The 23526-nt window shown below is 41.8% G+C and overlaps 1 protein-coding gene across 1 annotated transcript; it reads right to left on the bottom strand.

Moving 5' to 3' along the window:
* Positions 1 to 441: 441 nt before the first annotated feature.
* On the bottom strand, positions 442 to 21426 carry LOC141773480 (inactive pancreatic lipase-related protein 1-like). Its single transcript, XM_074645350.1, has 13 exons — positions 21337 to 21426; positions 21202 to 21250; positions 19548 to 19699; positions 18115 to 18234; positions 14786 to 14920; positions 14133 to 14241; positions 13794 to 13913; positions 13363 to 13479; positions 11412 to 11530; positions 6882 to 7011; positions 5002 to 5116; positions 3584 to 3751; positions 442 to 567 (listed from the first exon to the last, which is right to left on the bottom strand). The coding sequence occupies exons 2-13, from the start codon at positions 21248 to 21250 to the stop codon at positions 498 to 500; spliced, it is 1404 nt and encodes a 467-aa protein (XP_074501451.1). The 5' UTR covers positions 21337 to 21426; the 3' UTR covers positions 442 to 497.
* Between the last annotated feature and the right edge of the window lie 2100 nt (positions 21427 to 23526).

Below are 23526 nucleotides of genomic sequence, written 5' to 3'. Positions count from 1 at the left end.
TTGTGTCACGTTGTGGTCATTATTAGTCTCTTTGTATAGTCGTTTTAAATCTTTACAATAAAATCTGTTTGTCTAGGTGACCCTTTACTTTGTTACAGTATCTGCAAACGTGTAAATGTTGGTGGTGTTTGGCAACCGACTTTGACGTTGTACCCTGCTCCCCCAGATGTTGATGCTGATGGAGGGGCGGCAGGACTAACACAACACTTCATTTACAGTATATTTTCTGCATCAAAGCCAGAACTTGAGGCTTTAAATGTTTCTTTCTTCCATAATTCCTAAACTCTCAGGTCAATAAAAAAAATACCGTATAGGAAAGCAGTTTTACATCAGTTCATCACCACCTTCCTTTTCTGTTTCCATTTTAATCTGTCGACCTCCCAGTTGATCTGCTTCATTGTCTGATATTTATAAAGCTATTAAATTCTGCACAGCACAAAGGATCAAATGAGAGAAAATCTTTATTGAAAGACCCTGAGTAACACGGTGGTCAGGGCTTAAACTGGGCATGGAAGCACCTGCTGGATCGCATTCTCCTTCACGTTCACTGCTCCACAGAATAAGACGCTGTGACAGAAGAAAAGACTGAGTGAGACATTGGAGGAGACAATGTGAATGAATATTTTGGTTTAAATATGGACTTTTATCTGCTAGAGAGCCCTACGGGCAGGCTCAGGCTCTTGCTGCCCTCTAGTGGCTAAAGCTGGTCTATGACATGTACTGCAGCTTGATTTTATACTGATGACATGTTGTAAGAAACAGAAAATGACTTCTGTTTGGGGTCTCGGAGACCCTAATTATATAGTTGAGGGGAGCAGAATATTAGAAACACCTCTGGATATGATGCAGTCCAGTACAACACCACCACTATGACCTCAATGCTCAAACATACAGAATTGAATCAACACCTTTATGACGGTGTCAACAAAAACACATTATAGGCATTATAGAAGTAGACTTTATATCCCAGAACTGGACTGCATTAGACTGAGAGTACATCTGTTCATGCTTAGTCAGTGTAACATGTAAAATATATTAAAGGTGCATTGTGTTGGATTTGGCGGCATATGGCAGTGAGGTTGCAGATTGCAACCAACTGAAGCCTCTCCCGTGTGCCAAGCGTGTAGGAGAACTACAGTGGCCGACATGAAAACACACAAAAACGTGAATGGCCCTCTCTAGAGCCAGTTGTTGGTTTGTCCGTTCTGGGCTACTGTAGAAACATGGCGGACTCCGTGTAGAGGACCCGCTCCCTATGTAAATATAAACGACTCTTTCTAAGCTAACGAAAACACATGATTCGTATCATCAGGTGATTACACACTAAAGAAAACTTACTTATAATATTATATTCCATTTCTGCAAATAGATTCCCTTAAATCCTCCATCATTAATTAATAATAACATTAACAATATGTATAGATATTTAGCAATTTTTTCCTTTTTTTCTGACATCAATATATATGTATATATATATACATATATATTTATAGATACAGTGTTGGGGGGTGTGTACGAAGGAGTATTAGGGCCACATTGGGGGGGGAAAAAGTCGTAATTTAATGAGAATAAAGTCACACTATTTCAAGAAAAAAAGTCGTAATATAATGGGAATAAAGTCATAATTTTACCAGAAAAGAAGTCGTAATATTCTGAGAATAAAGTCATAACTTTACGAGAAAAAAAGTAAATTCCTCCTCCACAAAAGAGGCCGTTTCCCCATCAGGTCCGTGTGGCTCTTTCATCAGAATAAACGCAGTTTCTTGCACAATCTTTTCAAGGTCCTGATACTGATGATAATGTGCTGCTGATGTGCCAAAAGATGAAGTATTTGGTTATTTGTGAAACCTAAACTAAAGTATAACTTCACAAGATGCTCCACATTCCTCATTTTCACACTATTTCCCCTCTAAAATAACACGAAAATCACTACTTTATAATATTCTTACTGTTTTTTCTCTTAAATTTATGACTTTATTCTCATAATCTCAGATTGATTGATTTTTTTCCTCAATGTGGCCCTAATACACCGTCGTAGGTGTGGAATCCCAAACAACAAAACATTTTTGAAAACACAGTCCCATCCCCATCCTGTGACTCTTCATGTAACCACTAGGAGGTGTATTGTCGGCACCAACTTGATGATCTGACAGCTGATACAGGCAAAGTAAATATGAGGGCAGAGACAGAAAAGAGAAACAACTGTGAGAGAGACAGAGTGAGTTATTAACAGCAGTCACCGATCAAATTGTTTTATGATAATAACAAGTGGGGCAATGGATTCTTGTGGTGTTCTACCAATCACTGCTGTCTTAAATAAAGCTACAGTATACACGTTCCACCGCCTTTGTTGACTCATTATTACCGTTATCATTTAGCAGTCATCATCCCGAATTGACTGAATTGTCACTGTATTTTCATTGGTAAACATCTAATACATGTCCCAAAAATGAAACAGATATAATAATTTCAACAAATATCTAATGGAATAATGTTAGATGTATCATATTGATGGCAGTTTCTGATCAGAAAACTTTGTATTTTATGAATATATATTCAGTTTTGGTTAAAAAAAGAAATCTCAGCAATCAGCAATACTACCTTTACCATTACATCTTTACTGATTTGTAGAGCATGCTTTTAAAAATAAATAAATAGCAGATCACATGCCAAGAGCAATTGTTCTACTGCTTATTTTGCAATTCAATCATTATATGTTATTATTATGTTACTGTATATAAGGATGCACCGATACCCACACCAGTATCGGGTATCGGGTCCGATACTGTACTCATGTACTCGTCACCATCTTTCGGGTCCTATCGCACGCGCTTACGCTCCACCTCCCCGACGGTGCGGGCAAGACGGGCCGTTGGTGCGCCCGACCCCGCGGGGCCGGGTTCCCACCTCAGCCGGTGTGGGCCGGCCCTCACTTTCATTGCGTCACGGGGTTTTGCTTGCACCCTCTGACTCTCGCGTGTGTTAGACTCCTTGGTCCGTGTTTCAAGACGGGTTGGGTGGGTTGCAGACATCGCCGCAGACCCTTGGCGCCTTTTATGTGGGCCAAGCCCCGCCCTGGGGGCACGACACAGCGGTCGACAGTCACACCGGGAGCAGGGGGCCCCGTCCCTCCCCGGCGGGGAGAGAGGGCGCAGCGAGCACTTTGGCCACGGCCCCGGGTTGCACCTTCGCCCCGAGCCTTTCCAAGCCGAACTAGAGCCGGTCGTGGCGCACCGCCTCGTATGCGGGACTCCCCGGCCTGCCGTGTGTTGCTCACACCCTCCAGCTGGCTGTTAACGAGGGTCTTTTGGCACAGAGAAGTACTCGTATCGGTACTCGGTATTGGCGAGTACCCAAATGTAAGTACTTGTACTTGTACTCGGTCTGAAAAAAAGTGGTATCGGTGCATCCCTAACTGTATATACAGCTTGTACCATCAAACCGTCTCCCTATATCCATCAACTGTCTTGGCGAATATGGCTGATATGATTAACAAGATATTACTGTGTAGTTCTGCTTGATTTTCACTCTTCGTCGTGTCACATTAACGTGTGGATGGTGCCGCCAGAAAAGTCAAACTTACATCTTGTTGTCTTTTCCCCTCTGCAGCATCACCTGGGATGCACCGTACTTGGGTTTCAAGGGGTTAATGATGTAGTTGTTCCACCGAAACTTCACCTCGGTCACATCGCCCACGTCCACCTCGGCGTCAAGCACCAGCTCATAGGTCCGTCCGGGCCTTAGTGTCCCCCTGGAGAAATGTCACAACACATCTCAATCAAACTGAGCACCATTACTATAACAGAGCTGGGTGGTGATGTGTTGTTCACTCATTACATACACTCAGTCAATATGTTGCACTAATAAAAGTAATTTAAAGACTTGCACCAACTAAACTGTCATATTATGTACATGTTTTTTTTATTTCATCTTATTTCATCTCATTTATATTTGATCTGTGGAAACAAAATGCAAAAGTCAAGTTGTGGAACTGGATAAAGAGTTTTCCACTTCTGGGATGTTCAAAGTTGATTTCAACAACAAACTGAATACTTTTACATTACTCTGTTTTACGTAAACTTAAGAAGCAATCGCATCAGAGCGCTTTGTCAATCAGCTGCTCCCTCCCACACATTACGTGGCCAGTGCCATCTTAGGGTTGTCAGCCCTCATCTCTTGAGGCAAACGGCTTCCAGTCCATTGGTGGAGTCTTAAATGCCTCCTCTCTCCAAACCAAGCCCCCCAGGAAGAGTGCCGGACGTTGATGCCAATTTTCGTAGTGGCCAAATGGCGGTACTGCAACTTCAGTGTCCGTCACGTGATGCCATTGGACCCAAAATGGCATCATTTTCCCCCATAGACTCAGACTCAGCGGATAATTGTTTTTTGTTGAGGAAAATCAACTTCCCAGCATGAACTGCCACTGCCTCCGCTTGGAGCGGCCAAAATGGGTTTTCTCAGGAGGGTGGCTGGTGTCTCCCTTAGAGATAGGGTGAGAAGCTCATTCATCAGTGAGGGACTCGGAGTAGAGCCGCTGCACCTTTGCGTTGAAAGGAGCCAGCTGAGGTGGTTCGGGCACCTGATAAGGATGCCCCCTGGGCGCCTCCCTAGTGAGGTGTTCCAGGCACGACCAGCTTGGAGGAGGCCACGGGGAAGACCCAGGACTAGGTGGAGAGATTATATCTCTACTCTGGCCTGGGAACGCCTTGGGATCCCCCAGTCAGAGCTGGTTAATGTGGCCCGGGGAAGGGAAGTTTGGGGTCCCCTGCTGGAGCTGTTGCCCCCTCAACAGCTCCAGCTGTTGTGATTCCAGGGAGTCACATGGTCAGATAAGAGTAGAGGTAGAGCTGTTCAAGTTCCCAGGCCTGGTCAACAAAGAGAAACACAACATCCAGACAAAAGAGGCAGGTCCAACTCAGCAACTTCCCGAACCAGTGGTGTCACATGGACTAAAAAAAAACCTTTGGTGTGTTCCACAAAACAATGTTCTAATGTTCTTACCTATGAAGCCGGTGCTCCTTGGTGCTGACTTTTTTTCCAGCGAGTGCCACATACATGAAGCCTTGGGTAGACCAGCTGGGACCATCCAGGGTAACAGTCACTCTGTAGCTGTAACCTAGAGATGGAAAGACATAGTATGTAGACAAGTGACAGCTTGATATTTGCATCATTTTCCATGGTGGGGATTATCAAAGAACACAGGGAGAAGACAGGTTATCTTCAGGCCACCTGCCATCTACATATTGTGGTTGGCGTGAAAACCTTGAAAATCGACAGCATAGTGCTGGCAAACAAATATTTTGTATTGATACTTAAGTAACTCAAGTTTGGTATGTACTGTGTCTGTACTAGCACGTTCCAGGAAATAGCCACAGCCTTGCTCTCCAACATTGACAAAACTCTTATGCTTTCTCCTGCCAGTTCTGCATTAATATACTATTTATTTATTTATCTACCAAACAGCAATGGAAATGTACGGAGCCCCCCTAGACCACTAGCAGAACATTTTATTAACTCGTTCCCTCAAGTTAGTAAGTGAGAGTTACTTCATAGTGCACTTCCTCCAATCATTCCTGACAGTCACGTCCTCGACTTCAGTAAAGTTGGAAAGATATTGACAGATTCAAACTTCTTGGATCAATAACTCATAACAGAAACGTTGTTAAAACACAAACAACGTCTCTTCCTACAGGTAACCGTAGTAAGGTAGACAACGAGCTACAACCTGATTTTAATCACAACGAGCCGTCCTCAATAGCTGGACACATCACATCGGTCTCTATGTGCAGCCGGCTGTGAGATGAGTTGTCAGGGACCGTCTACAAAGTGCAACGCCGAAAAGAGATGCTCCATAACATGCTCCATAACTTCACCAAAATGACTTCACACATCAATGGTCTCCTCATAGTTGTACTACAACACTTAGTTTGGAAAAATATGATTTTTGCATAATTTTGGTGGCACTACACTTTATAACAGTGAAGTTAATGAATATTTTTCCCAATAAAAAAAAATTACAAATTACACAAAATCACATTTTTTCCAAAATAAGCGTTGTAGTTTAACCATAATGTGACTACTAATTAAGTGAAGACCTTTTGGTGGCACTACACTTTATAAAAGTTGATCGATCCAGGAAGTTTGAATCTGTCAATATCTTTCCAACTTTACCGAAGTCAATGACGTGACTGTCAGGAATGATTGGAGGAAGTGCACTATGAAGTAACTCGTTTCCTTGAGTTACTAACTTGAGGGAACAAGTTAAAAAATGTTCTCCTAGAGGTCTAGGGGGGCTCCGTAGAAATGGAAGTATTACAACCTTGAACACTTTTCCAAATTCTCTTGAGTACTATACTGTATAGTTTAGTTTGCATTAAGCAGTGCAGGTTGTGAGCGCACCGTTTTCCCTCATGGGGCTAACTGTAGCTGTATGTGCTCACTGTTAAAATCATTCATGTCCATTCATATACATATACTACAACTTAATATTTTGGAAGGGTAATGTGGCATAGATTTCACTCAATATCGTGGCACATCCTGTAAGTGTGCCCTGCGCTCTTTTGGTCATAAGTGTGCAACGCCTAATACTTGAAGTTTGATATATAGGTCCAGGCAAAGGCAACATATCACTCACACTTCACAGCGCCACTCCGAGATGCAAACCAGAGAGCGTTACAAGAATTGTGTTGTTTTCATGTATCACAACACATTTATGACTCCGCCCAAATTCGATCGAAAAGGACTTTATACGCTTACCGGAGTGGAAAATGGTACAGTCTACAGTGGTTTCAGTGGTTCTTCACAGTGAGATCTCAACTGTGTTAGATAGTTCTTACGGCCTATGTGTAAGTCACACTTACAAGGAAGGACAGGCTACTTACGGCCAAAGGGCTTTGAACTGCCCGTGTTGAGGAAGTACTTTGTCTTTGAAATGCCGTCAGTCAAAGTGAACTTGTCAGCATCGTAGCCCATCAGAGGACATTTGTTGTCCACACATGGGAAACACTTTCCCTGTGGAGACAAGGAGGACATGGTGAGTTGTGAAAAATGAGCTCACCCTGTGATGGAGTGCATGAGTCAATGAATAGTCAGGGAAAAGTGACAACCCTAAAAGATTCCACCCCCCTCCTATACTCCTTTAAAATGTTGCAGATTGCCACCTTATAAATATGAAAGTGGAGAATGGTGCCGTGTGGGAACAGGCTGACTTTGTGACTGTCAGCTATGTTCTGCAGGAATAACACCAGCGAGCGTTTACGAGGTGAACGACAAGGAGGTGCTGTCATATGAGGTCATGCCTCGGCGCTCCCCCGGCCTTCCTTTGATCGGGACATGTGTCCAAAGCAGGGATAAACTGTCATTAACGCCAACAGCTGCAGATACAAGCCCTCCCCGTGGAAGACATGAGGGAAGCCCATTTACATCGCCCCCTCAGCTGCAACCAAAAATCCAATCTTGCCGAATCAACTTCTAAAACCAAAGAAATGGTTCACAGCCATATCAGTGTCATACAGCAACAGGTGGCAGTCCCATACGCATGCTGGGACGGCGGAGACACGGCCCCCTTCTCCTTCTGAGTCACTTTTTTAAATTTACGACACAAGATGCCTCTCAGATGCCTCGTCTGTGGCCCATACCACCAGACGATTTGCTGGGCTCTTTAAAAAAACTTTTTTTTAAAACTTTTTTGCAACTGTAACAACTGTCCTGTTGTACGATAACAGTTTGAATCCACTGTATCCAATTTCAGCTGTGTTGTATGGTCACCGGTGACAAAAATCGACGCCACTCACTAAACGTCTGATAATGCCAGCATTTATAACAGCAGATATATCAATCACTTCAGTGGAATCGCTGCAATTCATTTAATTAATGATTCGCTCGTGGAGGTGAGATCTTTCACAGTTTCACAACTGTGGTGAACTTTGACATGCTTTTAAGAAATTAAAACCAGAGGGACCAAATAGAAGCTTTCGTATTAGCAGTGCTGCACCATCCAGTTAGATACATAACCCTGTCGTGTGTTGGAGTACGATGTGGCGTGGTTTGACGTCAGTAATGAGACAAGAGCTGGTGGTCTCTTAAATACACCGACCGTTACTGGTTAGCTTGCCAGTAGCTCTCCAAGTAGCCCTGCATGTACGTCGCCATGCTTCCAGGACCACCTACTATTTCACAATGACTGAATTTCCCTTGTGCCACTTTCTGGTCTGACCAGGCACTATGTATGGCATCAGATTTATGTTATATGTCGCAAGTTCAATAAAACATGCTCATGAGCAAATTATATTATTATTTCACGTGCACAGATATTAAAGGTCCCATATCGTGCTTAATTTCAGGTTCATGTTTGTATTTTGGGTTTCTACTAGAACAAGTTTAGATGCTTTAATGTTCAAAAAACACATTATTTTTCTCGTACTGTCTGTCTGAATAAATCGGTATTCACGCTCTGTTTGAAACGCTCCGTTTTAGCGCATTTCGACGGAATTGCGTTGCTAGGAAACAGCTTGGGTCCATGTTTACTTCCTGTCTGTTGATTTCATTCACATACACTGCAACAGGAAATAAACTGGGACACATTCAGTGTGTTTACTTTTAAAACTGTGAAATTGTCTAAATATTGTAGATTTGTGACATCACAAATGGACAGAAATCCTGACGGCTTGTTTCAAACTCACAGTTTCTGAATATGGGCTGTATGTATTTCTCCATGGATTGAGTGATTTGATACTTTCACAGTATTTATATATCACTTAAACCTGCTTTACAGTATAAAAGACATGAAAATCTCACTTTTTACAATATGGGACCTTTAACTGCCACTTGCACAATAGAAGTCCTCACGGATCGATTCAACAACAGAGAGTTGTACAGGCTGCTGCGAGCCAGAAACACAACATAGGGAGAGGCAAAGAATGACACCTGCTGCATGTATAGAACTAAGCAGCGAGCACACAGAGGAGCTACCACACGAGAGCGAGGCTGCGGTCGGATAGTCCTTTTTACTTAGGAAGGTTCCTAATGGAGTGAAATGACCCGGAAGTATCTCAGTAGCAGCTGTGATAAGAGCTGTTCGAGTTCTCTAGATGCTAAGGACAGGAGCTTCAATGATTCCTTTATTATCTCCTTTAGCTAAGGATACACTTGTCCATCCTTTACAAAGGGAAAAGAGAGAATAACGTCCCACAATTCCTTGCGGCCGCAGCATTTAAAGTGAAGCACCATTTGGCCATCCTGATAACAAACGATATGCTTATCTTGCATTTTATTTTCATACGCTCATACACTAATTGGGATTCATGTATACTATGAGTGGACAGTGACAACCATTTACTTTCACTTTAATTTTAATTAATTATTCATTTTGTAACAAATACCTCAGTAAAAAACAAAACAAGAATTACAAATAAATGAACAGTAAACAATCAATTAACAAATAATCAACTTAAATAAATATTACATGTCCGAAAAGAAGTTGGAAGAAATATATGGTCCTACCCCTTCTCCATAACTCCAACAATTAACTCAATATTTATCATATATTCTTTTGTTTATTTCAGTTCCAGTCTCGGTAATGAAGTGATATTTTTCACCGGTTGTCCACGTTTAAGGTCAGATAATCTTTTATTATATGTTGATGTAAAGTGTTCCAGCAGCAGAAGCACCTGCAGTATCTCTCTTTCACGTCACTAACATCCGCCGCCGTCGCATCATAATTACGGAGCCTACGGTTGTCTTTTCCTAAGTCCTTCTGAATTCTCCTTCACTACTTTCCTTGACCTCATGACGTTTGCCATCAAAGGTTAAAGGAAAAGTGGTCAGGAAAAGACATTAGGACGTAATTTTTTGCCTTTTCGACCGCAACCAGAGTGTCTGCTTAGCAAGCACTGGAGGACAGACACACTCTCACAGGTAACTCTGCTCACCAAGTTGAGTTGTGCTCGTGCGAATCGATCTGACACACCCACACGGACCGCTGTATGTCGTGTCCACCATGTTGGAGAGGTAAGATCCGCTAGTAAACAATTGCAACAAGACTATTTGCAGACTATACAGGCAGAAAGAGCGGGATCTCCATCGATTTTTGTTCTGTTTGATGGACAGAGGGCTTGGTCTCATATCACTATTAAATTGTACAGTATGCAGCAGCCATTTCTTCCTGCCATGACAGTTTTGGTGACAGGACCAGTCTTTGGTCAGCCTCTCATGAAACGGTTTCTGCAGTGGGTCAGGAGGCAACGACCAGTGGTGCGTGAATGCAGGACTTTTGATTGTAATGAAGAATTGTTACATTTTGTTACTGCTACTTAAAGGGACTATTTGTAACTTTCAGAAATGCTTGTTAACAGCGACACCTGTGGCCCTGAAATCAATGAAAGTCAGCGTCGAGCTCGCTCTTGCTCGCTCTAAATAGACATGAACGAGCATCGCTCAAAACAGTGAGGCGACACACGTCAGCTAAAACCACAATATCACTCTATATTTCAGCTGCTTGGCAGTAATGTTAGCTGACCAGACGAAGGTCTCTCCATGAATCACTGCTGATCCTAGTGTTGGCTTTTCCTGCCTCAGCGCAGGCTGAGACAGCGGACTCCTCAACGAGTTACGTTATCGCCTCCAGACCGCAGCCGGCAGCCGAAGACACCGGCACCCGGTCGGTAACGAGACGATAACGTTACTCGCTGAGGAGTTCCGTCACTTCACAAGACACGGGAAACCTCTGTTGGTCTGGAGGAGCTGCAGCAGTTATTTCTGCACAAATGTCCACTGTACATTCACTAGATATTCTCAGAGCTAAACTAACTCTTCTGCAGTGTGGAGTGAGCGCGCGTTCACGTCTAGAGGTGGAGCGAGTACGCGAGAACGCGCGCTCTGTCTGAGTGAAGGCGAGCAGGCAGAGCAGGAGAGTACAGTGGCCACACGCGAGCGCGCATATGCGAGCGCGCATATGTGCCGACCCGGTACATTTATACGCTTAAAAAGTTACAAACAGTCCCTTTAACTGAAGTAAACTTCTACTTTAATTAACTAAAGGATTACAATACTTCTTCCTCCATGGATAAGGTCAAGGCAAAATGTAAAAGAGAAATCGAGGGAAGACAACCACACTACTGAGAAAAACATTAAACACTGATTTAAGTTTTATGACAGGATGGTCTTGTATTTCCTAGAACAGGTTATTAAGGTTACTGAGGCTGAAGGAGGTAGTAAGGAAGAATTGAAGCTATATTTCTGAGCACTCAGTGAATTCTACCACGGTCACAAGTGATATACTTCCAGGTCACTCAGTTATTTAGAGAAGACTGAACATGAACCAACCGACAAAGATATTTGTCCATCTCATTATGTAAAGCTGGCAAACAATGGAACACAAGTGGAGTACTCTTAGTTGAACCAAAAAGACTTACGGCAGCAAAACTGTCCTTGTCAGAGCAGGCGTATCCCACAAAGCTTTGGGGTTTAGCCATGCTCTCGGTGTAGTACTCGTAGGCTCGGACGTGGTTGCAGGCATCAAACTTCTTGGTACCTGGCAAAAGATTGGAACAGGAAATGACAGGGGAAGAGGAGGAATAACTGAAAAGTGTTTTTCAGTGATTTGAGTGTTAAATTTCGGATAGCTAGGTGACCCTCTAGAATCGGGGTCATTATGCATCGCTGAGCACCAGAACGATTTAGAGGACTGAGAAGCTCTCAACTGAGAGAATTACTTTCAAGTATAATAAAAAGTCCTGCTATAATTCGGAATGAAATCAGCACTGAAAATAAGTTTAGGAATTAGTTACAGTGTTGAAAGTCAGCACCAGTAAAACAATAATCTTAGAGTCAGAGTAAGAATGCGTGACGGAGGAACAGCGTCGGGGAGAGACAGATACATATAGAGAGAGGTCACAGCTTCTGTTGTTTTCTCTTCCAGCACAAGGCAGGCGATCCAAGACCTCCAGCTATGCAGCCCTTGGCTCCCACTCTCCCTCTCTTATCTATAGGATCAAAAGTAGCAGATTCAGCTGTGCCAACACCCCCCCAACCCCCACCCCAGACCCAGGCATGGCACCAATGCTGCTACTTGAGCCTTGCCACTCAGCGGCACATGTCAAAGGAGAGCCGTCGTCATCCATATTAGAAAATATTTGCTCAGATAGGTCCAGCAGGAATAACTCTGCCTGGGGTTTCTTTACGAGTTTTTTTTTTCCGTTGGGACAACTCCAATGTTCCACAGGGGGGCTCTGCATTGTAAGTTGCATGGTTGAGAAAATAGGATGTACTGCATGAGTCATTGAGTTATGTATAGTAAGCGTGCCTTTGATGAAGCCCGTAGACTTGAGAACACTGGAAGTGTAGTGTGTGTAGTAGTAGAGCATATAAAAATGGTATATCAAAGGTCATAATACGACACTATTAGACTGCAATAAAAACCTGCAATAAGTCCTTAATGTTCTGATGTTCTAATGTTCAGTTTTTTTAAATGTTTAAGAGATCATTTTGGAGGATGTAGTTAGTGGTGCTGAATTGTAATTCTATCAGTGAGGGTACTCTGAATAACAGATACACAAAATTTCAATTTCATTTGCCCCTCAAAAATGTGCACTGTTGGCCCCTGGCACTCGGGCCCTAATAAACATAAGATATTCAGTGGAATCAACAGCTGTTTAGTTACATATAAATATGTTATAGTCAGATCTGATGTTCATTTTAATTTTTTCAATTTGAATCGCAGAAATAGTTCTTTGTTTGACAATTGTTTGGAGGGAGGGGAATTTTCTATGAGAAATAGCACATTAGGCAGCACTCAGTGATCTGGATTGAATTCAATACTAACCTTCATCGTGGTTAGTATTGTTTTCATTATTATGTAAAGAAACAAACATGAATTAGCTTAAAATGTATTAAAGACAGCAGGTTTCCAACTCATGTGTTTTCTTCAAAGTATAAAATCTCCGGAGACTTTTGACTCTCAAACCATGTGTGCTGGGAAGTCTGCTAATATGCTTTATAAATTTACTTCGATGAGTTGAGTAAACTCATCACTAACACCCATTGACCTGATCATTTCATTTCAAAACTCTTCAAATCAGTCAATTCTTCCAATAGCCGCTCTTAGTTAGTTCAGATCTACACCACATGGACATGATAGATGATAAAATATTTGTCGGAATTCTGACAGTAGCTTATGCAGGTTTTATTGAACCAGCACTAACAACTAGACACAACAACGGAACGAAAGCCAAAGAGCCAACATGACAGAGTGTGAAGGACTGCAGTCCTTGTTTGTGTGGCAGAAAAAAACGTGACTATACTAAAATCACCATTGTGATCATTGCGTTTCCATTTTGTCTATTAAAATGCGTCGATTCAACTCACCCTGCCAGATGGCATCCAGGTCAGAGGGACGGCCTCTGTTGGCGGAGCAGCCGGGCATCAGTTCTCCTCCGTTGGGGTAGAAGTCGATGTGGCCCAGAGGCTGCGACATCCCCAGACCTGACAGGATGGAAACACAAATCATGTTTTTTTCCCAGACTTGACCAAAATTTGATGAAGATGATAAACCCTCAGCTCCCTTATTTTCAACTCTATTATACAACTTTCATAAATAGCATACATATGGCGAACTGAAATTGACGGAAAATGTTTTGTACAGTGCTGAATATTGTTTTTGCATTTTGTTCTGTAAGCATTGTAAAACGACTACAACGTATATACTACTAATTTGGACTAGAGTTTTAGAAAGTAGAAGACGTGAAGTCATTCTGCCAACTTTGATCTCATTCGTTGTGATCAGTGTCATCGTGTACCAAGTTTGGAGTTGAAAGGAAGTCCATCTGTGTGAATGACATCCACAAAGGTGGCGTCGCTGGAGTCCAGGCGGACAGAGGCATTGGTGTCCTGGAAGTAAGGTTCAGATGGGTCGAGTCCTGAGCAGAGAGAGAAAGGTATTAAAATCACAGATAGATTATTGGAAAGCCTCTATATTCTATCTCATCCTGTTACTGGAGCTCATTTCTAAAAAACAGTGTCATTATCAAATAATCAAACATGTGCAAGGACAGACAGAATTGTATAGAAACTCAGTTCCCCCTGGGGGGCTGCATATAAAGCAGTGACTTCAGCTAACATAATAAAGGCAGGTTTACCTGTGATGCGTGCGAGGCCGGCGACTCTGCTGCCGATGTCTCCGGCAGCGTGAGCTCCAAGGCTGTGTCCGATAATATGGAACTTATCAGCCGTTTGCTTGAAGTTGCCCTGCGTCATGCGACATGCTTGTTAAATTCACAAATACTATTATCTACCTACCACACTATCATACATACATACAACGTGCAGTATGTCCATCTCAGCTTCCAGTTGTATTTTAAGTTTATGTTCTGTGATTTCACTGAGCCGCAGCTGTTTGGAGGCAGTAATATGACAACGTTTCACATACAAACATTCTGTGTATGAGGATGTATCTAGTATACATCCTGTGCTCCTGTTCTTAACAGAAGTACAAAACTAAACTGCTAGAATACTCCTTTAAAGGAACCTGGCCAACAGTTAGGAGAATATGTTTGTATGTTGTCTTACTTGGAGTCAGATGGAATATAAGTATCACTTTTATCTTATTGTGTCTACTACAGAGATAGGTCCAGGATGTTTTTAATCTATTTTAGGACAAAGACTGGAAGCAGCGAGGGGAAACTGCTAGCCTAACCCCATCAACACTTGTGTCAATGTCACTCCTTCCCTTTGAAAAGGAATACTCACAGTATAGACATAGCTACACTCTGCCACGCACTGCTGTATTTACCATGAGGAATGTGATCATGGATGCCACCTGGGCAGCCAGCACCCTGGCGTTATTGGCAGCCTGGGCATACTGAGTCTTCACACCTTTCTTCCACTCCACAGCAACGCAGTTCACATTCTCCCACTTCACCATGACCTAAAGCAGTAAACAAGTAGCAGTAGATGTCACATAGAAGTGGTGTACATTGTTTGAAAGCTGGGAACCTGGAGATTAATTTGAGATGCAGCTCAGCACCGTGTGTTAAGTTGTTCTAGTCATAAATAAGAAATAAACATTAATTAATTAATTGTGAGCGTGTATAAGGGTTTAGAATATTATGAAGGAAGTATATGATGGCCATTCTCATTCAGCATTTTTTGGGTTGATACCATTTGTTACACAGATTTGTTGATAAATTTACCCTATTTTTATCACTTGAGAATTGATAAAAAATGATCAATAATCCCTCCAAAATATCACATTAAGACACCAAGACCTTGAGGAACACCAGAGAAATTGCATTTTTTGGCGATTGGATTGCGAGCACTTCTGTTGTGTAAACTGCTCAGAAACCCCCTTATTGTCAATCTAGCTAGGAAAGCCATCCATCCTCTGAATGCTCTATAAGTCTCTAGTTTGTGGCTGTAAAGTGTCATGAGGCAGTGATTATCCTAGAGGTCACCACAGGTCATTTTATACAGTGAGGTCAAGTTTAAAAAAAATGGTCTCACTACAATGAAATGTCTCCTATGGGGACTAACATCATCACACATTAATACAGTCGGGCTCATTGGATCCACAAGAGTCTCAGCTTTACAGTGATACCCAATTTATGTAATTCAAGACTGTTGAGGGACCCCTATATGCAGAAATATTCAAACACACCGTTGCATGTGATTATAATGAAGTGGGCATGTCTGTAAAGGGGAGACTCGTGGGTACCCATAGAACCCATTTTCATTCACATATCTTGCCAGATGCCAGTTTTCCTAGCCGGAATTTAGCCTAAATTTTTAGTGTTATCTAACCTCCTTCCCGACAAACTAACATGACATGGTTGGTACCAATGGATTGCTTAGGGTTTCTAGTTTCATATGATACCACTATCTTCACTCTAAAAGTGAGCCTTTAGGAGGCTGTACCTCCTAAAGACAGTAGAGTCGGCTGAGGGCGTCGGTGCCCTCCAGGAGTGGAATCAGTTAATACTGTATGCAACACTAAAGCGCATTGTGCATTGTTACCTCATCTTGAAGGCATTTCTGGTAGAGGGACCCAGAGCTAAAATAGAGTTGTATGGCCTTTATTTTTATAGACATACTTTGTAAAGTTTGGAGTCTACTGCCACAAAGCTGGGTAGTGTCCAGTCAGATCCAATCCAATCCAAATTTATTTATGAAGCACATTTAAAAACAACAAAAGTTGACCACAGTGCTGTACAATTATACATAAATACATAAAAAAGCAACGCAATAAAACACTAAGACCAACTTAAAACCAACAGGACATTAAAATTATAAAAGCATTAAGACCAATAGGAAAGGAAAAAGGATTAAAAAAGGCAACTCTCATGCCGAGCCAAAAGCCAAGGAGTAAAACTTGTGTTTTGAGGTTTGATTTAAAGACAGGCAGTGTGGGGGACAGCCCAACATGTGAAGGCAGAGCTTTCCAGAGCGTTCCAGAGCTTTGGAGCTGCAACTGTAAAGGCTCGTTCACCCCTGAGCTTGACCTTTGACCTCGGGACAGTCAGAAGCAACTGGTCAGTTGATCTGAGTGTCCTTGATAAAAGATGTGGTTTTAAAAGGTCATAATAAAATCTTAAAATCAATCCTAAAACGCACAGAGTGAAGAGAAGCCAGAATAGGGGAGATGTGCTCATGTTTTACGTGTACCAGTTAAAAGACGAGCGGCCGCGTTCTGAACAAGCTGCAGGCGAGACAAAGAGGCTCGGCTTACACCAACGTAAAGTGCATTACAATAATCAAGACGTGTTGTGTTAAAAGCATGCATTACATTTTCTAAATCATTAAAAGATAAAAAGGACTTAACCCTGGATAAAAGCCGCTGTTGGAAAAAACTTGAAGATGTGTGAGAGGACTACTCTACGTCTGAATGCTCTTTGATGCTTTTAGCTTGTAGAAAGTCCTCTTTACTAATAGATGTTATTTAGTTTAGTACATGGAAGACAAAACGCTGTCCAATGGTTCAACCAGACTGACGAGTGTAAGAGACAAAGATCCCTCTGAGCACCAGTTGAATCAGAACACAATAAATCAGCAAGTTAGTGATAAAATAAACATCAAAATGTGTGCAGATTTAAAGAGGAACAGCTTCCTGTTTCAGCATTATTTCTGCTTTAGCAAAGCAGAAACAGAAGGTTAGTCTAGGGTTAGTGCTGTGCCCTCAAAATGAACTGCCAAAAAACACGTCCATCTTCGTTTTACAACTTGTTATTAACAAAATCCCAGTTCAGAGCAGGCACATTTTCCTTCAGCCTGCATACAGCACGTCTCCGTGACTCCCCTTCTTAAAGCGACAGCGCTCTCGTTCTTAAGGGTAAGTACAACTATTTTCCTCCCTTCACAGTAAGAAGGCATACAGGTAAGTAATATTTTTAACCATTGTAATAATACAAAATCTGAATTAACTTAAAACGCTTATTTAAAGCAAATTCTTTTAACTTGACACACTGATATAAAAATCAGCAAGAAATATGAAATAACTGAAATACTATGCTTCAGGGTGCTACATTAACACTACTGGAATATCAGCTGAACATAACCCTCTTCAGTCTAACCACTGAGTAGACTGCAGAGGGACTAACTCAGTATTTAGAGCCCAGTTGACCCGCTGTGGTTCAATAATGATCGAGGCTCACTGACACTAAAAAAACTAATTCAACATCCAAATTCAACAGTATTCTCCCATCATGCAACACTGTGGGGACATCGACCAAATAAAAGTTTGAATCATTTCACTCTAAAACTATTTCACATGTAAATAAAACATTTGGTGTCTCTGTTATTGTAGTTATTATGAAGGAAAGATTAAGAACATTAACAGAAGAGCTGATTACTAACTTTTTGAACGGTAGTGTATATTGTGCTTGCACAGTGCTTATTACTAAACAAATTTGTGCTACATTAGATTACCACAAACTGATTAGAGAGACGAGGGGTCAATAGGGGCATACACCTCATCCCCATTTTTGACCTGGGGCCTCCTCGGGTCACTGTAATATGGTCCTGAAGGCCAACCTAACACACCCACAGCTTTCTTTTAATGAAGCCTCTTGTTCAAACTGTCATTGTTTGTTCTTTACATTAGTGTTTCTTCAAAGTGTGCCTTCTTACCTTGCACATCTCCTGTGGCCAGTCCTCATCTCCTTCTTTCAAATAACCAGGAATGACAAATCGAGTCTTCCTCAAGCCGCTGTAGTTTGATGCCTCGATGGTTTTGTCAGCCTTGATGACCTGACAGTTTCAATAGAAAAGCAAAGATGAGTACATTGAAAGCTTAAAGGATGGGTTTGCATTTTTTAATAACTCTGTCTCAATATAATACTCACATGCTCATATGTACATTAAAACTAAGGCTGTGTATCGGCAAGAATCCGGCGATACGCTGATGATATCATGATAAAGGGGTTACAATTCAATATATTGCAATACTGTAAGCAAGGCGATATATTGCGAAATAACACAGCACCATATGTTATAAATATAAATTTAGACAAAGATGCTCAAATGAATGTTTACCTGCTGTACTTTTTATGCATGCTGATCTTTTTTTACCCGACTTGAGTAAACTGTGGCACCAAGAAGGCATGATATTGAGTAGATTAGACATAGTCAAATGATGGCAACAAAGTGACATTCAATATTATTGAATACATTTGAAGTCCTGTGATACAGAGTTAAGATCATTTATTTTATTTAGTGAATCTAAATCCAATTATCCAGATATTTAGTAAGCTTGTATCGATTTCATTCAGATATTCAGTAAATATAAATCAATTTCACTCAGATAATTAGTGAATCTAAATTACTTTTGATCAGATTCTTACTAAATATAAATCTGTTTTCTATCTGAAATGAATTTTAATGATTATTTTTGATTAATTTTAGTGAATTTATTCAATACTTTCTAATCAAAGGTGTAGCACTACTTTGAGAGGGCACATACACTGAGAGGATGCATGTCTTCGCAAATGAAATAAAGTGTTGACCGAGTTCGTCTTTGCATGTAAACCATTAATAAGAAATTGATACAGTGTTTTTGAGAATCGATACAGGATCATAAAAACACAATATCGCAAAGGGATTCCTTCTTAAAGCAACAACACTGACTTATTTTGAACAAGAACAATCCTAAAGTTTATAACAGTCTGAGTTAGACAAGCAAAGTCTTCCAAAGTTGTGGTCTTTTTAGAAACCAAAGTCCTTCTTTGCTTTATTGTCCCTCTGCCACAGCTCATCAATGACAGACAAAGGCAGAATTTCATACTAAAAAGACTCCATCTGAACTTAAGATTTTTTTGCCACAGAAGGAGGGCCGTGGATCTTGACCCCTATCACTTACGTAGACATATCCGAGAAGGGGATCCTTTTGGGGCCAGTTGGAGAAATTTCAGCAACCAATAACTCTTTCAATGTACATATGGGCATATGAGTTTGTTTTAAGATAGAGTTTTAATTGATTCACTTGTATCCCCACAGTGAAGTTTTCACATATTCACAATCTGGTTAGCTGTAACCAAGCAAAAGAAAATAAAAGCTTCTCTTGCCTGGAAGTAGCGGTTCCTCGGGGTGAAGAGGAGGAAGCGGGTGCCGAGGACCTCGGGGTCCCATGGCAGGACGGAGAGTGGTCTCTCAGTAGTGCCCCCCCAGGGAGGCAGGTCACCAAAGCAGCCCAGCTCATTAAAACAGACCTCGGCAGCTGTGGACACGGAGAACACACTGCTAAGATAAAACCCCTCACTCTCCCACATGGAGGAAATTTCACAATGACACTCAAGCAGTTTTGATAAAAAATATTATCCTTTCAATTAATTCAGTTTTCAAAATGTGCCACACAAATGCCTTTTGGTAAGAAATGAAATGGGAACTTCAAAAACTGGCTGCAGATGCCTAATCTCATTATCAAAATGGTTTGTACTGCCAAGTGTGAACACTGCCAAAAAAAAAAAAAACTGTTTATTTTGGTCTTATCTGAAGGTTTCTAGGAGAAACATACCAAATAATATGTCAGGCTTAATGTGTAAAAAATAATCCATAAGACATTTAGAATATTTCCGTTTGATTGAATTGTGCATCCATAAAGGACATGGACTCTTGGGTCTGAATATTTCACTCAGTGTAAATGTCATATAGCTTCAATGAAGAGCTGGAACAACTACACTTCAAACTAAAGCTATTTAAAGGGGACATATCATGAAAAAGTCTTTCTCAGTGCTTGTTCTCATCCATCTGTGTATCTGGAGTGCCTACCAACCCACAAACTGTGAAATAAGACGACTCAGTCAGTTTTTGTGGGTTCCCCTTCTTATGTCACATGTAGGCTCATTAGAATAGACCACCCACAGCTTCAGAACTACCTTTGCAAAGGTGCACCATATTTAATAACATTAAAGCATGTAAACATGTTCAAGTAGAAACCCTATATATATCTATAAATATATATATAGATATATATATGTGTGTGTGTGTGTGTGTGTGTGTGTGTGTGTGTGTGTGTGTGTGTGTGTGTGTGTGTGTGTGTGTGTGTGTGTGTGTGTCCCCTTTAAAACTGCAGTGGGTAGAAATTGAGCAAATATAATTAAAAAAAGTTATTTTTATAAAACGGTCACTATATCCTGACACATGAGACAGGTAATCTGAAAAAAATCATGTCCCACTGTGTCCTCCGGTGTCCTCCAGTGCTCCTAACGGCATCTGCAAGATTTCTCACACCGGAGGAAAACAACCAATCACCTGTCAATCACTGGCAGACTCCGACCAAACGATCAAACTAGGCAGCGTTGATCAAATATGAATCAATTTTCTGTTACTGTAATGCCTAGCTCTCTCCTAAGATGTTTTCAGAAACATCTTGTAGTGTACTGTTTAGCTGTAAAATGAGGAAGTCTGTGACCCGGTAGCCATGTTGAGATCTGTTGAAGAAATACCAAGCACCGCCCACCAGCTGGAGCACAGCCAATAGGAATGCTCTCTCTCTCTCTGAAATGACCACAATGATGCCAAAAATATTCTGCCTAGCCCTCTTTAAGGAGAAACAGAGAGGAAACCTGTATGTTAAGAGGTCTGAAATTCTGAAATACAGGAAATCATGAGAAACTTGAAATCCAATTGGAAAACAACAACAACATACTACCTTTTCCACCTCTATTGCTTACTTAGTTTGTCATTTCAGTTAATCCATAAATGAAAATCTAAACTTACCATATGTTGTGCCAATGAGGAAACAGAGCAGAGTCCACGTCAGTGACATCTGTGGACATAAAGTCCCATGAGCATTTTTGGTTGTAGAGAGAAATGAAGCAAAGAAATGAACAGGATCATGCTGTGTGTACTTACCTTGAGGCCAGACAAGAAGGTAATGCACCAACACTAGCACCGCATTCAGCACTACTTTAAATACTCCGGTCAGATGCTGTTTTGTTTGCCCACGTAGCGGTGGGAAACACACAGGTGACAGATAGACAGATATATAAGAGGTCAAGAACAGGTCTCTTAATAATAGTACTTGTGTGCTTCATACTGTACTAGCTTGAGTCCTTCATCTGCAGTTTAGAATTTGAACAGATGTTTAACCAGTAGATGTGAAGAAATGTAGATATGTTCAGTCTGCATAATCACAGGTTTATTCTGTATCAGCAGCTGGTAAATAACCTTCAGTATAGTGTTCAACACAGCTTAGTTTACCAGAGCAACTCTCCATTTTCAGCATTCATTAATGGTAAATGGATGGACTTGCATTTATATGCTACATGTCAGTATTCACCCATTCACACACACATTCATACACTGATGGCAGAGGCTACTAAGGTGCCAACTTTGCCCATCAGGATCTGATCTAAATACTCATTCACACACGATGGCTATGCCTTCGGGAGCAATTTGGGGTTAAGTGTCTTGCTCAAGGACACATCGACATGTGACCCGGAGCAGCCGGGGATCGAACGATTGGTGGACAACCTGCTCTACCCTCTGAGCCACAGCCACCCTTAATGTCAAATCAAATCAAATCAAATCAATTTATTTTTGTATAGCGTCAAATCACAACAGAAGTTATCTCAAGACGCTTTATATATAGAGCAGGTCTATGACCGTACACCATAGTTTAGAGACCCAACAGGATCCACCAAGCGCACTGTGGCCAGGAAAAACTCCCCGATTACTGGGAAGAAACCTGGAGCAGAACCGGGCGCAGGGCGGGCGGCCATCTGCCGAGACCGGCTGGGGGGATAGATAGATATAGAGAGAGTGAGAGAGAGAGAGAGAGAGAGAGAGAGAGAGAGAGAGAGAGAGAGAGAGATAGAGAGAGAGAGATAGAGAAGCAGCCACAATAGCAGTCTAGCAGCTGTAATAGCTAATACAAGTAGGACTGATAACACAAAACCAATAGTGGTGGATGGAAAGAGTGATAATACAACTATCGGAAAGCCAGCACTGTCCAGCATCTCTCCTCAGTACGTCCATGTGTATTGGTGTGGGACGTCCCTGCGATCGATGCCCGTGCATTGGTTCCTGCAGCATCAGCATGCTTGCTGGGAGCTCTTGATGTCTTTGGCAGTGATTGAGAAGTGTTATTCTCCAGGCTGCCACATTGTCACTAGGTGTTGGGAATCCCTCGTTAGCATTGGTAGTCCCTCGTACAGACGTAGTTAATTAGGGATGGTAGCAGTTGGTGTCAAGCAGGCACCGACGCGGCAGCAGATGCAGCCACAATACCGGAGACCACCAAGATCCAGGTGAAACCCTGCTCCAAGTGTACCCATGCTCCAGGTATAACCTCGCTCCAGGTGTGACCCCGCTCCAGGTATGACCTCACTCCAGGTGTGACCCCGCTCCACGGTTAGCTGCGAGACAAGGAGGCACAAGGACTCCCGGGAAGGAATGAAGTTAGTAACAACATGGACATGGGACATGAGTATATACAGAAGGAGAGGGGAGCTCAGTGTGTCATAGGAAGTTCCTTATGACAGTGTGTCATAGGAAGTCCCCCGGCAGTCTATGCCTATAGCAGCTTAAGTATAAGCGTTATCAAAGAGGAAAGTCTTTAGCCTACTCTTAAATGTAGAGACGGTGTCTGCCTCCCGGACTGAAACTGGGAGCTGGTTCCAGAGAAGAGGAGCTTGATAGCCGAAGGCTCTTGCTCCCATTCTACTTTTGGAGACTCTAGGAACCTCAAGTAACCCTGCATTCCGTGAGCGCAGTGCTCTAGTGGGGTAGTAGGGTACTATGAGCTCTTTAAGATATGATGGGGCCTGACCGTTTAGCGCTTTGTAGGTGAGGAGGACGATTTTAAAATCTATTCTGGATTTTACAATGTCATTCATTATCTACTGGTTAGATATTGAAATGGTCCCAACATATAAGTATTTAGGTATCATTATTGATCAGAAATTGTCTTTCAAATCACACATTGAAAACTTGGTTTCCAAACTAAAAATTAAATTGGGGAACTTTTTTTTTAAGAAACAAATCCTGTTTCTCCCTCCAGGCGAGGAAACATTTGATTTCAGCAACTTTCTTCTTTTTTTT

This window comes from Sebastes fasciatus, chromosome 9 (assembly GCF_043250625.1).
Source record: "Sebastes fasciatus isolate fSebFas1 chromosome 9, fSebFas1.pri, whole genome shotgun sequence".
Lineage (NCBI taxonomy): Eukaryota > Metazoa > Chordata > Actinopteri > Perciformes > Sebastidae > Sebastes > Sebastes fasciatus.
Note: the sequence above shows the minus strand (reverse complement) of the source record. Positions and strands in the feature narration are given on the sequence as shown.